This window comes from Festucalex cinctus, chromosome 7 (genome assembly GCF_051991245.1).
Source record: "Festucalex cinctus isolate MCC-2025b chromosome 7, RoL_Fcin_1.0, whole genome shotgun sequence".
NCBI classification, from domain to species: Eukaryota; Metazoa; Chordata; class Actinopteri; order Syngnathiformes; family Syngnathidae; genus Festucalex; species Festucalex cinctus.
This window is the reverse complement of record NC_135417.1, coordinates 5,443,681-5,460,975: the sequence shown is the minus strand read 5'-3', so window position 1 is coordinate 5,460,975 and position 17,295 is coordinate 5,443,681. Positions and strand designations below refer to the sequence as shown.

Genomic DNA, 17,295 nt, shown 5'->3' with positions numbered 1-17,295 from the left:
ACAAAAACCGACAAGAACATCCATTGACCAAATTTAAGAAATATATACATTCTCAATAAAATCAAATTAAATAAATAAATAAATAAATAAATAAATAAATAAAAATAGGGGTTAGGTCATGTAATGCAATAAAGATTTGTGGGTCCATTGCATCACAGAATGTCATTTACTGTCCTCAAATGTAGTGTGTTAATTATTGTTTCTCTTCTCGATTCACGTCATGTTCCAATACGATTTCCAGTTCTTCCAGTATTTTTCTCCTTTCGCGTCGGAAGAGTTCGTCATTCTTGCTCACCGCTCCAGCTAGCTCCTGCGTGCATCAAAATCGTTGCATCTATTAGTTCACCACTCACTGACACTATATCCTACACACTGTCTCTTTAAAAATCCTCAGCTGCTGTGGGTTTGAGGGAGGAGTCTATTCGAGGGGTGGTCTTGTACAATTTCAAAACTATATACAGTTTCGTACACACAGTTAAGCCCCACATTGTTGATAACATGTTGTGTGAAATCATTTTTGAAAATTGGCCTTTCAGCTGGAAACGGCACAACGAAGCGTTACATTGTATGTTAGCCATAATTGAAATTATATTATCTTGATACATACACTCTCTCAATACATTTCCAAAAATTTCTAGCTCATTATAACACGTTTGCTACTTTTGCCCGAACCTCTAGAATTGTGCCACAAATTGTTTCTTCAAAATCATCAAATATGATTGATTTCTAACATTGTCCGGCCTTTTACTTTGTCATATACAGCAACAGCAACAAATGCAATTTCACCTGAATAAATTCGAAGCTTAAGTCCACCATTCCTTATGTGGCATCGAGTTGTAATTTTTTCACTTTACATGCTGATTCCATCCTGGCGATGTCTGATGGCAAAATGTGCAAAGCATCCACTCTCGCGCTGCTCAACCCACATGACTTTTTCACGATCACACGCGCACACACCTTCCCACCTGTCTGTACAGCAAGCCGTCTACCAAAAAGCTTCTTTCATTAACTAGCATATATGTCTTCTTTTTCTACTCCCCTCCCCATCTCCTCAACCTTGCACCCCTGTAGATTCGGATTAACAGGGAAGTAAGTACTTCACCGCTTGTTCTTCTGCCTGCCATCGCTTGATTTTTTTTTCCTTCTTCTTTTCTTTCTCTCCCCCACTCCTTCTTCACTCCTCTATCCACAAATGCTCAGCGTCTTTCAGGATCGTATTTATTATTAGGCATGAAAAGGACAGAAAAAAAAACTCTTAATGATTTGAAATGAACATAAGTACATGTGTCCTTTCAGCGGCGAGGACCCCGCTGTCTTTGTTAGTCCACATAAGTGGCCCGGGCAGGAAGTTTAGTTACCATGGTGACCGTGTCAGCGGAGGAAGGGGGAAGCGTCCGTGCTGATAGGTCGGCAGGGGCGAGAGGAATTGTGGATAGCGGGCATAACCATCCATTTCCATTTTCAACATATTCCCAATTACCTGAATCTGCTTCCGACTCAAATCATCAGCACTCAACTTTTTAGGCTTTTTAACTCTTTTACTGCCACACATTATTAAAAAACAACCCCCAATGCCAGCGGATTTCGAGCATTTTAACTCATTTTTCGAAGCAAACAGAATATTGTGTTCTTTTGCTACGTTAGAAAAAAAAGAAAAAAGTATGTTTCTACCTTATTCCGTTCTTTAGTAATCACCATTTGAAAATAGGTCATTTCAGTGACATTGAGCCAAAATTGAAAAGAAATGATACAGTTTCTCCACAACAGTGACTTTGATACTAATATTTTTTGTTTAGTGACGCTCCATCAAATTAGGATTAATGTTACAAAGGCTTTGATCATTCACGTCAGCCTTGAAAATATTCTATTTCATCAAATTGTGTCATGTTTCATTGTAATTTGCAGCTCTAGTTAGGGCCCGAGCAGCTAGCGCTGCCATGTGCTGGCCATATTAGTGGGTGTTTTTGATTTCACAACTCATTGACCCGGCTGCGCTGCACTTGGACGTTGCACTGACCACTGATATATTCAAAAAAAAAAAAAAAAAGTAGTTGACATTACTTAACCTTTATGGCGGCATACATCGTGATTTTATTAAACGTTATTAAACGTTTTTGGCGGTCAAAGAGTTCATCTCAAACACACGTGACGTTTCTTCTGATGATTTTTCGACGTCTCCAAAACATACATTTGATCTGTGTATCTCCTGACCGGACATGACAGCATTTTTCAGGGAGACGTTTTCAGAAAGTGTCTTTCAGCTCGCAAGGTTAGATAAACAGACGCTTCTTTTCAAGAGAACGCTTGCTCATTCTCTGTGTCCACGCATTAAACTCCCCCAGGTGATGTTTTGTGGTGTTTATTCCTCTCAAGACTGTGAAGGTGACTTCATTGTTAATCCATGTTCCCCTCATCCCCTACCATATGAAAACGTCTGCCATCTATATACCAAAGGCTGCGCCAGGTCTTTGGTATAAAGGATCTAAAGAATATATATTTCTTTTTTTTTGTACAAACGTCAATGTAATGAATTGGGGGACCAATGTAAGATTCTGTGTGAAGACAGCGTATTTGTGACTCAAAGGGAAGAATAAATGGGGGGGAAAAGGATTATGGCTTGTTATTTCTGTTATAGCCCCCGCCCCCCCCCCCCCATCTCATTTAATACAAAATGCTATTTGTTTGGACTGCAAGTACAGCCATGGACAAAAGTTGTTTCATAAACTTTGCAGCTTCAGTTTTTGTGCTTGCGGGTCATGAACGGACCGACATACAGTGTTTCTTAATTCCTAATATCACTGATATGCTTGAGAAAATTTCTGTTGATGGGTCACTATAAAAATATATTTATATTAGGGCTGTCAAAGTTCAAGCGTTAACTAATTAACTGATTCACTCCCAGCCATTTTCACAGAAGCACTTCACTCCCGGCAATTTTACTGGATTTTGACAGATTTTGCAAGGCCCACAGAATATTGTGTTCCATTGCTATAAAAACATGAAACCTACCAAACAAAGATTAAAGTAAAATAGTACATTTCTTTCTGTTTCCGTTTTGCAGCAATTAGCATTAGAATGTAGCTAAGTTTCATCATTATTCACAAATCTATTTAGAATTGTGAGTAATTGAGCTTTTTTTTTTTTTTTTTTTTTTTAAATGGCTCTGGTTGATCTCCTTTGCTCTGCTGCCACCTGCTGGCCATTTATGTAATAACTACTATTTCTTCAACTGTTCTTTGCAGTTGAGAGGCTGCATCAAAGCCTTCTGTATGCTCTAGCATTAAAAAAAAAACAAAAAAACGTATGAATACGTCTTGGGGACATGTAAAACTTTTAAAATAGAACGTATTTATACGGTTTTGGGAGCAAGTGAGTTAATTACAAAAAATTATCTCATTAATCATGTATAATCGCAATATTAATTTTAACCGGATGGTTACATTCAAGGTAGCACAGGTTGTGTTTGAGCAATAAACAAAATTCAATGCATTAAAGTAAAACATTTAATAAATGTTTGCGTATAACATTCAGAATATTTGTTCATGACAAACTATCAGGGTAATCCCCCCCCCCCCCATTTTAAATTATGCAAGTAATTAACTGATGAGCGTGTGCAATGGATCAAAAAATGTTGAAGACATCCTCATAACGTTAACACATAACAGGTGATTTTTAAATTTGGCGAGCAAAAAAAAATGTTGATTAAAAACCATTTTGATTAAGTGATTAATCAAAATTCTAAGATGTGATTAATCTGATTAAAAAAAAATGTAATCGTTTGACAGCTCTAATAAATATTTGAACCACTTCATAATATTCTCAAAACCGTTCTCGACTACTTGTCGAAGATGATTTATATTTTTCCTGGCATGAAATATCGAAGTTTTAGCTGCAATCAAGATACATTTGAGCAATTTAGAAACAGTGTGATCCACATAAAGGAGGAAAAGTAGTGGACCAAGGACTGATCCTTGAGGTACTCCAAAAGTTACAGTACAGTATTTTCAACAAACTGTCTTCTGTTTTTGCTTTTGTACGAAAAATGCTTTTTATTTGACAGCGATGACATATTTCTTATAATTCGCCGTAATTCCCACGTTAACGTCCAACTTCCAAGTGAGAATTTGTGTAATTTCACAAAGATGGAGCAGTCTGACTCTTTAATTCCCTTCTTCTTTGTTTACAAGGGACGCAGGTAGTGTTCATTTAGTTGCCTCGACATCACTGGGAATAAACCTTGCTGAAGGAATCACATTTTGACAGAATTATTGCCGGGTTTTTTTCCCCCCCGCGGTAGTGTCTTAAGGGAGCGTGGCTCCTCGTCGAGGCTACGAGCGCAATTACACGAGTCAGCAGTAGGTCAGAAAGCAGTAAAACACAACACAGCGCTGTCAGGGAGCGGGTGAGATGATGAGAGGGAAAAGGGTGAGACACACAGCTGTGTGCGAGACAGATGGCTTACTCAGCATGTCGTCTCTTTTCTCTTCCAGGGCTACCATCGATCCAACCACTTCATCGCCTCTCAGGGTGAGTGTCCCATCATGTGTGTGTGTGTTTGGATGCTGAGCTGGGGTGTAATAAATTAGGGATTATGTAGCTAGCGAACCCACTCGTGCACAGGCAAGATTCAAAGGTGTTATTGTGCCTGGATTGTTAGGGTTGCTTAATTAATCATGGAGGAAGCAGATAATTAACGCATTAGTCGGATCTTCCCGGTCTCGGCGGCATCGTGGCGCCTCTATTGTTGCAAAGAGAACGCGCAGTCCATCCACGTCATTTGCCGCCAACTCGGAGCATTTTTGAAATTTCGCTCCACTGACTCCAAATTGTTAGGAGGCGTGTCATCTCCTTGGCAGCTCCTGTCACCGAGTCACTCAAGATCGCTCTTTCACGGAGATGAAACCGGGAAGGAAAAAAAAGATGCCAATAGGCTTCCTGTCTTGCTTTTTGCTCCTTTAAACGTCTCAAAGATGATTGATTGTCCTCCAGGCTTTCATCATCATCTACTGTTGTTTTGTCACCCATCGCCTCTTTCTTCTGCCGGGAATTCTCCTCTATAGCTTTATTAACGGCACAATCTTTGTGAGATCCTGCCATCAGAGGAAGGACACGAAAGGTCCCAATAACGCAGGAGTTCTCAATGCAGCAGAGATGACAGCTGTTTGATGCTCTTCCTTTCTTCATCCCCTCTGCCTACCAGGACCCAAGCAGGAGACGCTGTACGATTTCTGGAGGATGGTGTGGCAGGAAAATTGTTTCAGCATCGTTATGATCACCAAACTGGTGGAAGTCGGCAGGGTAAGAAATATACAACCTCCCTTCGCCCATCTTAACTAAGATAGACTATGGTTGGTTGTGAATGAACTGTTGTCACTCAAGTTCCAGTTCCCTAACATAATACAGATCCCCCCCCACCCCCCACCCCCAATAATAACAATGATATCCCAATATGAGATAAGTTTTCACCGTACCGTATTTTCCGCACAATAAGGCATTATAAGGCGCACCTTCAATGAATGACATATTTTCAAACTTTTTCCATATATAAGGCGCTACAGTAGAGACTGGGGTTACGTTATGCATCCATTAGATGGTGCTGCGCTAAAGAGAATGTCAACAAAACAGTCAGATAGGTCAGTCAAACTTTATTAATAGATTACAAACCAGCTTTCTGACAACTCCAAAATGAATAAACAGCTGTTTTATTATTTTCTCTGAGGTAAAGTATTAGCTAGCGATCCAAGATGGCGGGATCTTCTGCGCATGTGCGTCACCGATCGTGCAGGGTCACCGATAGCGTCTTGACAGCGAGACCTGTTGCGGATCAATATTGATCCATATATAAGGCGCACTGGATTATAAGGCGCATGGTCAGCTTTTGAAAAAATTGAAGGCTTTTAGGTGCTCCTTATAGTGCGGAAAATACTGTAATTGTTATATTGCACATCTGTGTGACTCGATAAGGGAAATTTCAAATAAAAACTTGTCTTGAAAATCAAGCATAGGAAAAATTATGTATGTATGAAAATGCACCAAAATACTACGATATAAATCTGATGTATCAAATTGGAAATGTTTGTTTAAAGGGACACTTGACTCATTGAACAATTTTAAGCAGTGAAAAGTTAATACCTGCTGCTGATTGGCTGGCAACCAGTCCAGGGCGTACCCCGCCTACTGCCCCATAGCCAGCTGAGATAGGCTCCAGCACCCCACGCGACCCTTGTGAGGAATAAGCGGTCAAGAAAATGGAGGATGAATGGATGGAAAAGTTAATATTTTGACCAGAATGAATTTGATAACTTCATTATTTTTCCTTTAATACCTTTAAAAAGTAATTTTTCCACTTGCTGTCGACTGATGATGACATCACCTGTGCTGAGGAAGTAGGTAACGACCAATCAAGGCTCACCTGTTTTCTGGGTTTGGTCAGTAAACTGAGCAACGATTGGTCGTTTCCTACTTCCTCAGTATCTGTGATGTCATCATCAGTCGACAGCAAGTAGAACAATTACTTTTTAAAGGTACAGGACAAAATATTCACTTTTTACTGCTGAAAACGGCTCAATGAGTCAAGTATCCCTTTAAGAAATGCTTAAGCAGACTTTCGCAGAATGTGATAAAACATCTCATTGTCATTTAGGCACTGATCAAAGTACACGGAGAATACTAAGAAACCAATATCTTAATAATAATAAAAAATAATAATAATAATAATAAATGTATATCTCAGTTGTTATGTAACAGAAACTGTGCAATTGTCGTATTTTTACACTTCTTGTTACTTTTTTTTCATAGTTTGACTGGTCCTGCAACTTGTCGCTGTCCTCTGAAAAAAACTTATGGCCATTTTCTTTTGTTTCTTTTTTTACATGTTGTGTTTTTTTGGATGAAATTGAACACAGACACCCAATAAAAAAATAAATTACAAAAAATACTTAAATGTTTTTCACAGGACAACAAAAATATGTTAAAATTCGAGCTCGGTCTGACATTTGTGTTGACTTTATTTTGGCAAATACCTTCTTTGGTGCATTACCACCGGTGGCCAACAGGTGTATAATTTGGTGCTGATGCATATTTGGCACTCTGGTCCTTAAATGAGGTCTTCCCTCTTCTCTGTGCCATTCTAGTTTCCTTATCTACGTGTCAATGGATGTAGGAGGAGTTTGTTAAAATGTGACCTATATCAAAGGCCTGCCCAAAAAAGGCTTTTATTTTCACATATAGTAATTCTACCATAAGGGTCCCATTTTCAATCAGGTTATTACTTCGATGGATGGTTAAAATCACACAATTGTGGAACAAACACGCAATTTGGATAACTACTGTGAGAACATTCAACAAATAAACAGTGGATGTTTTCAAGGTGAGCCCAAATAATACCTCCTTTATGATATTAGTCCACGGTCGATTGCGCTGTTTTATGAAGCTGTTTCAAACAACACAACCCACACATCCCACCAGATATCCTCCCTTTTCAAATGAAAATTGCAAACTCTTTATGGCCTGTAGTATATGGGATGTCGAGTACTGTTTTGAACACAAAATGTCAACATCAGCAACTATCACTCGCATCAGATACACAATAAAATTGTAGCTGGAGGAGCGGCAGCCATGACAGATGGACTATAAAGTGTAAGCAGGTCACATACAATAAACACGACGACAGTAGTTGAGAGTGACTCAAAAGCGCTTTTGCTTTTTGCAGCCAAGTTGTGCTCTCCATTCTGCTTCAATTGCTTCATGACTAACAAGATGGTTGATGGTGCAATATTTTTCATATGCAGGTGAAATGCTGTAAATACTGGCCTGATGACAGCGAGATGTACGGCGATATCAAAATCACCCTGCTTAAAACGGAGACGCTTGCCGAATATGCAGTCCGCACTTTTGCCTTGGAGAGGGTGAGTTTATGCTCAAGTATGCTTTCTGCTCTTTCTAATTATTGTGTGAACGATGATGGCCTTCAGTCACACAAAACACATCATATCATTAACTTTTTTTATCATATTTTATTCCTTACACTTTTTTTGTCCCACTACTTTTTATACATTTTTTTTTTTTTTTTTTTTTTTTACCAATTTTTACACCATTCCAACGTCAACATGTTCCAAAAATGTTCTTTTCGGGCTTAGGTTTTTTCATTCCAAAAATCTGTTTTTGTTCCAAAATTTCATTTAAAATTTTCCCATTCATTCCCAACGGGACATTCAACACTACGTATCAAAATATTCAGCCCATTCAATTCACCTCGTGATTTTCAACATGCCAAAAATTCCCATGTAGCAGAAATTTAAAATGTTCACCATTAAAACAACCACCAAAAATGTGAAAAAAAGGTATGATTTTTTTTTTTTTTTTTGGCTGAGGTTTTTCAAATGCAAAATGTTTTCAAAATTTCAAAATAAAAGCAAAAAAAAAAATGTGGGGGGTTTTCCTCCTCTAGAGTCTACATTTTTGACTTATTCATACCATTCCATTCCAACTTTAAGCTGTTCATCATGGCCCTACCACAATTCTTTTTACCAAAATAAAAGCCAAATCTTTTTTTTTTTTTTTTTTGTACTCTTATTTTCTACATTTTTGACCAATTTCGAACTTTAAACCATTCAGGTTATCACTACCCATTTTTTATTTTAAAATAAATGCAAAAACTAAGATTTTTTTCACCTCTAATTCTACATACTTTGACCAACTTGATCTATTCCAACTTTAAACCATTCAGTATAAATTTTTACAAAATTTTAAAATAAAAGCCAAATTTACGATTCTTTTTGTTTTACTCCTCTAATTACTAGATTTTTTTGACCGATTCAAACTATTACAACATTAAACTGTTCAGCTTATCCCTACCGCACAGTTATTTCAAAATAAAAGCCGAAGAAAATTCCAAATGTGTTAGTTTTTCTCCTCTAATTTCTCCATATTCACCTTCAACATGTTCAACTCATTCACGTTCAATATACACTACATCATTATATGTGTCATTTTGTATAATTCCACGTTTTCTCATTCAGTCTCTTAGCCTTCACAGACAATTTCTCCAGAAATTGCATTCTCTAGTTGGTACATGAAATCACATTTACAAAAGTATGTTGTGTTCATCTTATATGTCCAATGACATCACTTACATCCTACTACAGAATTCAGAAGTAATCCTGACGTAGTGGTGAGCGTTCCAATGGTACATTGAAGTGGTTATGGCAAGGTTGTGATGGGACTTATTTCTGCTCCATCACTTTCTGTAGATTATTAGGAGGAACGGCAGTCAACTCTCTCTCTTACCTGCTGAAGCAAGCCTTCAAATTAGAACTAGTGTGTTCGAAAGGGATTAAATACTCGACAGGGTTGGCCGCTGATAGGCTCGAGGGTCACGTTTTAATCTGTGAAGAATTAACAGTCATTATAAGCGACGCCGCTGCCTGTCTTTCCAGCGTGGCTCTTCCGGAGTTTGGCCCGGTTGGCCTTCTTTGCCGTCTGTCAATCTCTCGGGGAGCCTCACTGGAGGAGCTCCAAGCGTCTCCCAAAGTGACAGCGGCACAAACACGGCATTATCAACACACTGTCACACTCGCTCTTTCGTAAGCATCCTCTGCTGTTTATTCAAATCAGCAAGAATTTGGGAGCCGGTGACAGCTTGTTTTTTTAGTCTTTGAGCAGGGTGTGTGCGGGGGGCGGATTTCTGTCCTCAACAAATCTTTGCTCTGCAGCTTTTACTTTGTCGTCTCCGTATAGAGGCAGAAATTGTTGTGTGACTGCAGCCAGCACCCCCTTGAGCTCAGAGGGCCTGAGTTATTCCTCTCCACGTCTGTAAAACTGCATCTGCTGCGAGTCTGCGATGCCCCGAGGCCCAACTGTCCTAGAAGACCTAAGACCCCATATAAATAATGCCCACAGCCAAGAAATCTGTCACATCTATCACAGAGGGGAAACATCACTGAATAGATGGGAGCGCATCTCCAAAAAAAAAAAAAAAAAAAAAAGGGCCCTGTGGCTCTGATGCAAAATGCTGTGTTTTACACGCTCATGTTAACTATGTTTCTGTTGACAGAGAGGATACTCAACCAAGCATGAGGTCCGTCAGTTTCACTTCACGTCCTGGCCTGAGCACGGGGTGCCCTATCACGCCACGGGTTTGCTGGCCTTTATACGAAGGGTAAAAGCCTCGACGCCTCCTGACGCCGGTCCTGTGGTGGTCCACTGCAGGTAACGTTCTTTTAAGCCGAAAAACGTATCATTTTAAATACAAGACATTTTGAGCCCTCTATTTCATGAGTATAATTTTTTTCCCCCCATTAAAACCCTGACGTATATGATCTGACACATGCATTGCATGGATAAAGCATTGTGACTGGATGTATCAAATATGATACATATCAAAAGTAATGTATCCTCCAGACTACCAGCAATTCAAATTTGTCCTCTGTAGTGGACCTTTTTAAACCTGAATATCTCCCACCCAGTGCATACGATTGAATTAACTCTTTTTGTGTTCTATAGACAATGATACCAAATGTGTAGGGGTGGGGCACCTTAAATTTTGAAATATTTTAATAAATTTTGTTTCAGCCAAAAGGAACTTGCATAATTATAGTGTTTCAAATAATTTTATTTGTCTTAATATTTTTTTTTACATTTAAGCATTTTCTTGTTTCGCACAAAACAATAAATGATTGTTCGAATCATGATTTAAATTATTACCAAAATAATCATAATGAATATTTTCTTCACAATTGAGCAGCCCTATCTTTTCAAATTTTGTGCAACATCAAAGTGAAAAACATTAAAAAGCATTACAGAAAGAGAAAACATATGTAGACATTGCAAAAATCATAATAAAAATAATGAGATTAATGATTAAAAGATAAAATGATTAAAAGTGAGCCTCAATCAAGATAAATTCAAAAATACAGTTCAAATGGGGATTAAAATGAGAATAAAAGACTCTAAAAAATGCTGCAGTAAACAATAATGTTTGCAGCCCTCATTGTTGGAAAAAAACAAAACAATTTGGCAATTAACTGACAATTACTCTCATCGCAGAACGAAGGAAATTTAATGAAATACTCATTTCTAAGTGGCATGCATAATGAAAACATCATTGGCTTCAGATTATATCATGACTATGATCGCTAAGCCAAATGTTTTGTATATTGTGCTCACTTCATCAGAGCATTACTAATTGTGGGAATGCTGAAGTCATTGAACTTTTTTTAAGTATCACTTTCCACGCCCACTTCCATATATATAACTTATCATTACCAGGTGTCAGATACTGCTCGGTGGCACATTTGGTAAAGCACATTGTCCAGTAACCAGGAGGTCATAATTTCATATTTTATCTCTCAATGTGCTTTCAGCATTCCCACGCAATTTCGCCAGAAATTGCACTTAGTCTAGTGAATAAAGTTGTTGGGCCACAATGGGGGAAAAAAAAAATAAAAAAATCATATGTAAACAGATGCAGTGGTTGTCTTGCCAGCTCTTTCCTACAAATGCCCACATTTCAACCTCTGCAAAGTTTTTGCAAGAATTGCACACAACTCATTAACAAGCACTTAAACCACTTGAAGATGAAAAAGAAAAACACAGCATAAATGCAGCCAAGTGCCATGTCTAATTAACCCATTCAGCATTACAAAATTGCATTCCCCTGCCATACAATGAAATACTGTTTATTTTTTCAAAAACGTATTATGAAGCATTGAAGTACGTGACCTTGGATTTCCATGTCAACGACAGGTGTTATTCTTTTGATTGCAAGCTGTTGTATCATCCCGCTGTTATTAAAATTACACAATTTGTTCGATTCAAGCATGGCTTCGGGTTTCTTAAAGGTAACTTAGTTTCTTCTTGGATGCTCGTAAGAGAGCAGCTATGGGTGACCAACAATATATCAACAATATATCCACCTTGCACTTCAAATTGATTTTTTTTTAAGCTTCTGTTACATATAACATTTTTTTTACAGCAAGTATAAGATAACAGTCTCAGTCAAACACAGTGGAGTTTTCAAACCACCAGCAGAGAAACGCCTTTCATCTTTGAGGCGCCAACAGTCCTCTTTGATTTGTGTCTTTCAAATCGGGTGGAGCGCCGATAGAGTGCAACAGATGCATGCTTGAATTATTGAGAGGCCGACTCCAAAGTTGGCGCACGGTTCCTAATGATGTTCTGTCTTTGTGTGGCAGCGTGGGGGCGGGCCGCACCGGCTGCTACATCGTGCTGGATGTCATGTTGGACATGGCCGAGTGCGAAGGTGTGGTGGACATCTACAACTGCGTCAAAACCCTCTGCTCGCGGCGCATCAACATGATCCAGACGGAGGTCAGAACAATGTGGCTTACGCATCCATCCGGCCGTTTTCGCTACCATTTATAAACTAGCCCAGCTGATTTTCGATGATGTAGCTTAACTATGACCTTTGCACACATATGGTAAATCATTTATTATAATAACTATCCGTTATAACTAGTTAATAGATCTGTTATAACTAGTTAATATAACTAGTTTTCTAATAACATGTATAAACTATTAACTGATACTCAACAAGTCACTAATAATTTGCTAGTAGCTTGTTTATGATCTATTCCTCATTTAGTAGGCATCGTTATAAATCATTAACTATAACACATTACCTAACAATTTATTAATGATATATTAACTCTCTATAAGCATCATTATAAATCCTTGACAAACAAATACATCATTAACTCATTTGCTCCCAGCCATTTTGACAGAAGCAATCCTGTTCGCTCCCAGCTGTTTTACTGGATTTGGACTGATTTTGCAAGCCCCACAGAATATTGTGTTCTATTGCTACCTGTTTCCATTTTGCAGCAATTAGCATTAAAATATAGCGACGTTTCGTCATTATTCACAAATCTATTTAGAATTCTGAGTAATAGAGCATTTTCTTCATCATGGCCCTGGTTGATCTCTTATACCCTGGTGCCACCTGCTGGCTGTTTGTGTAATAAATACCATTTCTGCAACCGTTCTTTGCAGTTGAGAGGCTGCATCAAAGCCTTCTGTATGCTCTAGCATAAAAAAAAAAAACTAAAACAAAAACGTATAAATACGTTTTTGGGACACTTAAAACATTTAAAATAGAACAGATTTATACGTTTTTTGGAGCAAATGAGTTAATAACTAATTAATTAACAGTTTGCTAAGGATCTATTAACTAGTTATAACAGTTATTATAAAGTATTACCAAAACAGGATCGGACCAAGGATTGAACTCTGTAGGATAGCTCAAAATTACCCTAGTTTATTTATAGTTTAATCTTGGTAGGGATGGGCCCTTAAAAATGCATTTAGGCTTTTTGTTGGCAAATACAGTCAGTCTGCTTTTTATTGTAGTTGGTCTATTCCCCTCTGGGCCAATAGTAAAGGTCAACCTTGTGAAGGTGTGTGCAGCGTCGGCACGTCCTGTTGTTTTTAGATGTGCAGATAATTTGCATATTCAACATTATGCAAATCCAACAGTAGCATTGCTGTTTATTACATTTGCCGCTTTCCCTTAATTAAAACCCTTACCAAACGCGAATGTTTGTTTTCTTGAATGTGTGTGTTTATACTACAATAGCTTTGTAACACAAACATCGTGTTTAATTTAGAACAAGGAAGGTCATTGTTTTTGAGTCACTGTTCTATCGTGTACATTAATGGTGCCTATTTTTTCCACTTATACCTGAGCAAGGCCTTCTTAAAGCATACTAATCCACGTCAGGCCTGTTATATGAGATCGTACGTGTGCATGAATAATACATTATTTGTGTTTCTGAAGTTCTTCTTCTGTTCGCCGACAGGAGCAGTATATTTTCATCCATGACGCCATTTTGGAGGCTTGCTTGTGTGGCGAGACGGCCATCCTGGTGAACGAGTTCTCGGTCGCCTACAGAGAGTTACTGAGGGTGGATTCCCAGAGCAATTCCTCGCAGCTCCGTGAGGAATTTCAGGTCAGGCTTGTTTTGGGATCTGTGACCCAATTTCAATCTGTTTGGGCACACTTGTAGAGTTCAATTTGTTCACATTTTGAAACTGTTTTTCTCATGCTAAACAATGGAAACAAGAAGAAAATCTTCCATAGCCAAACTGAAGCCTTTAATGGTTTTAAGTTACATTTGATTTTGCAAAGAGGTGTGGTCAATAAAGGGATTTAATTAAACAAAAACAAGGAGGTAAACAAGGATCTGGTGAACAAACAAAACAAATATAAAAAAAAAACAAGCAGGGCAAAACATGGCGGAACTTCAAGGCAAAAACGGGCAGTATGACGGGAGGAAACCATACAATGAATCGACACAGACAGAGGGGAGACAAGACACTAAATGAACACATAAACACTAATTGACACAACGAGACACAGCTGGTCAAGACACAAGTGGCAGAAGGTGCTGATAGGTTGACACACAAGGAAGTCAGGCAAACACAGGTGGGCAGGACAATGCATAACGAGACAATAGGAGACATACAACGAAAACAGAACATAACCGATCAAAACAGAAACCTAATGGAACATGATGACAAACTCAAACAAAACCCACTCAAAACTGGAACCCTGACAAAAGCAAAAGATAATAAAAACAAACCAAAACCTAACCCAAACCATGACACATCAAAGTTATAATAGGTAATGATAATTAACAAAAACACTCAAATTGGAAAAAAAAAAAAAAGTCATTTACAAAATCAAATACAAACAAAAATGCTTTAAAAAAACAAGAACTTACTGAAACTACCTCCTGTGTTTATAAAACTAAGATTAATTCTAATAATAGCAAAAATATAATTCAGTTTTGTTTTTGTCAAATATCATACATGAGCTTTCAGTGTTCATGTTAAATGTAAAATGTATTTATTTTGGTAGGGCAGTTGTTTGAGAATTGTACTTTATTTCACAATGCTTTGTGAATTTTTCATGTTGCACAAAGCATATAATCCATATATTGAAAAAACAAAAAACTAATACACTAATGAAAACAAAACTAAAACAAAATATTTTTAAAAATAAAAAAAAAATACATTAAAAACTCACAACTGGCTCTAAAACTAATAAAAAATGACTGAATTTAAAAAAAAAAGTTTTTTTTCTGCAACTTTAACATAATATTTTTCTCCAAAATGTTGGTCAAAAAGTGCAGTTAAGTTTCTACTGTATTTATCAAACACACATTCTGTGCAGATCTCCTCAAAGACTGATCAATCCTAATTTATATCAATGCAGAATTGTACACCTTTGGAGATAAACTCCACCTCCTCATTCTTGCATGTTTTTTTTGTTTTTTTTAAGTTTTATACATTATTCATTATAAACAAAAACGGGGGGAAAAAATTCTCATCTTGCAATGATCCACAACAAACCAAAATAAATTTTGATGGTGTCTTCCATGGCCCCGCCCCGCCTTGCCACAATGTTTTACGTAATTATGCTAATCAACAACAATAAACACCAAAATCCAATGAAAGCGTATTATTTTCTCGTTGGAGGCGATAAAATAAAAATATGACCTTCGCGCTGTAGGTTGCACTTGCCTCCATATTGCGCTGAAATCATCCTGTAGTTCAGTTGAAACAACAATAAAACGATAGGTAGCGGCGACAGCTGCTCTGCTTTATTAAAACATTTTGAAATGTGCACAGAAAGCAGGAAGTAGTTTAATGAGCTTGTTTTGTTGTGTTTGCGCCACATGTGCTTCCACAGAAGCGTGTGTGTGCGTGTTGTGCAACACGATTATAGTGCCACTTCACTGTGTGACGGCATTAAAATCTTTGGTTGGGAACAACACGGTCGCTGCACGTTTTATTAGATGTTGATAAGGAGAGAAGAGAACCAGCTGTGTTCTCGCATGCTCCTCTCGCCTCACGACCCCGCCCATCCTGCTGCGGCGCTCGTGTCGACCGCCAACCGCAAGGAATCCCGCTTTAGCATTTCAAAGTGAAACTGAACTGGGGACGCTCGCGCACTTCCTTTAATTTGATGCGGTTTTTTATCCCTTGTGTTCTACATAGGAATTATGAAGCATGTATGTTGGGGATTAGGAACATGTGCGACCAGTGTGACGCTATAATTACAAACATGCCTTGCATTGATGCTGCCGTCTTATCCAAATGTTGTTGAGAAATCTACGTGCCGCCCAATAAGCGCTTTTGCTTTTTTTGCTTCGTGCCAAATATGTGCCGAGTTCCACCATTGATGTGGAGCCTTTTCTAGATAATAAGGTTTGGTTTGTTTTGTTAGCATAGCATTTGCCTTAAAAGACAAGATTTGTACAAATTTGATTAAACATTTACGGAGCCCCAGACTTAACATGGAATTTATTTATTTGTTTATTTATTTTAGCAGTGTCAAAATTAGCGCGTTAATGTTGAGTTAATTTAAAGTTCCTTTAAGAAATGTCATAATAATGCATATATTTGTGGAGACTGGGGTCAAGTTGTATTTTACAATTTTAAAAATGTGCAGAATTTCATAAGTTACTTCATGTTCAAGATTAGATACCTCACTGAGCTGTCAGCATCCTACAAATGCAATTATGTTATCTAGTGGCAGAAAATGACCAACGCCAATCAATATCACTTTCATTTCTTTTTACAGGAGAGTACATGAATTTTAACTCAATTTTATGAATTATTATCAAATTACTGTATCAATGACTAAAAGATGCAGCCATATTTCTATTAGTTTAACATTTTAGTCCACTTTTTATGTTTATGAAAACTTTGAAAAAAAAATATTGTATTGTACATTTAGAACAGATATAAAATTTGTGATTAATCGTGAGCTAACTATCGAAGACATTTGATTAATTGTGCTTAAAAAATTTAATCGCCTGACACCCCTAATTTATTTATTTAATTGTTTCCATAATATAGATACGAAATGCGCACAAAATCCTTATTTATAACCACAGAATACAAATTTGCAGCCACAAACTGGGGTTTCACTGTATTTGGATTTTCTTCCTTAACTCATTCAACCCAAAAACGTGCAAACACGTTTTTTAATACTTTATCCTTCACCCCCAAAAACGTGTTTACACGTTTGTGTTTGTTTGTTTGTGGAAGAGCATACAGAAGGCCTTGATGCCGTTTCTGACATGAAGAGGTGGCTTAAAGCAATGATAGTTATTACAAAAAAACGGCCAGCAGGTGGCAGCAGAGTATAAGAGATCAGCAGGGCCATGTTGCAACAAGCTCTTTTTGTCAGTGTTTTCACCAGGAATGTGAATAATGATGAGACTTTGCTATATTCTAATGCTAATTGCTGCAAAAATGGAAACAGAT

General features: G+C 37.7%; 1 protein-coding gene across 4 annotated transcripts in view; it reads left to right on the top strand.

The window, feature by feature from the left end:
* The window catches only part of ptprub (protein tyrosine phosphatase receptor type Ub), a 225,356-nt gene that overhangs the window by 188,123 nt on the left and 19,938 nt on the right, over nucleotides 1–17,295 (top strand). For 2 of the 4 annotated variants that reach the window (XM_077526325.1, XM_077526327.1), the window contains 7 exons: nucleotides 1,072–1,089; nucleotides 4,491–4,527; nucleotides 5,201–5,298; nucleotides 7,791–7,907; nucleotides 10,055–10,209; nucleotides 12,195–12,330; nucleotides 13,818–13,967. In XM_077526325.1, the coding sequence (XP_077382451.1) occupies nucleotides 1,072–1,089; nucleotides 4,491–4,527; nucleotides 5,201–5,298; nucleotides 7,791–7,907; nucleotides 10,055–10,209; nucleotides 12,195–12,330; nucleotides 13,818–13,967 (711 nt within the window). The remainder of the gene's footprint in view (nucleotides 1–1,071; nucleotides 1,090–4,490; nucleotides 4,528–5,200; nucleotides 5,299–7,790; nucleotides 7,908–10,054; nucleotides 10,210–12,194; nucleotides 12,331–13,817; nucleotides 13,968–17,295) is intronic. The other 2 variants (XM_077526328.1, XM_077526326.1) reach the window with 1 other exon arrangement.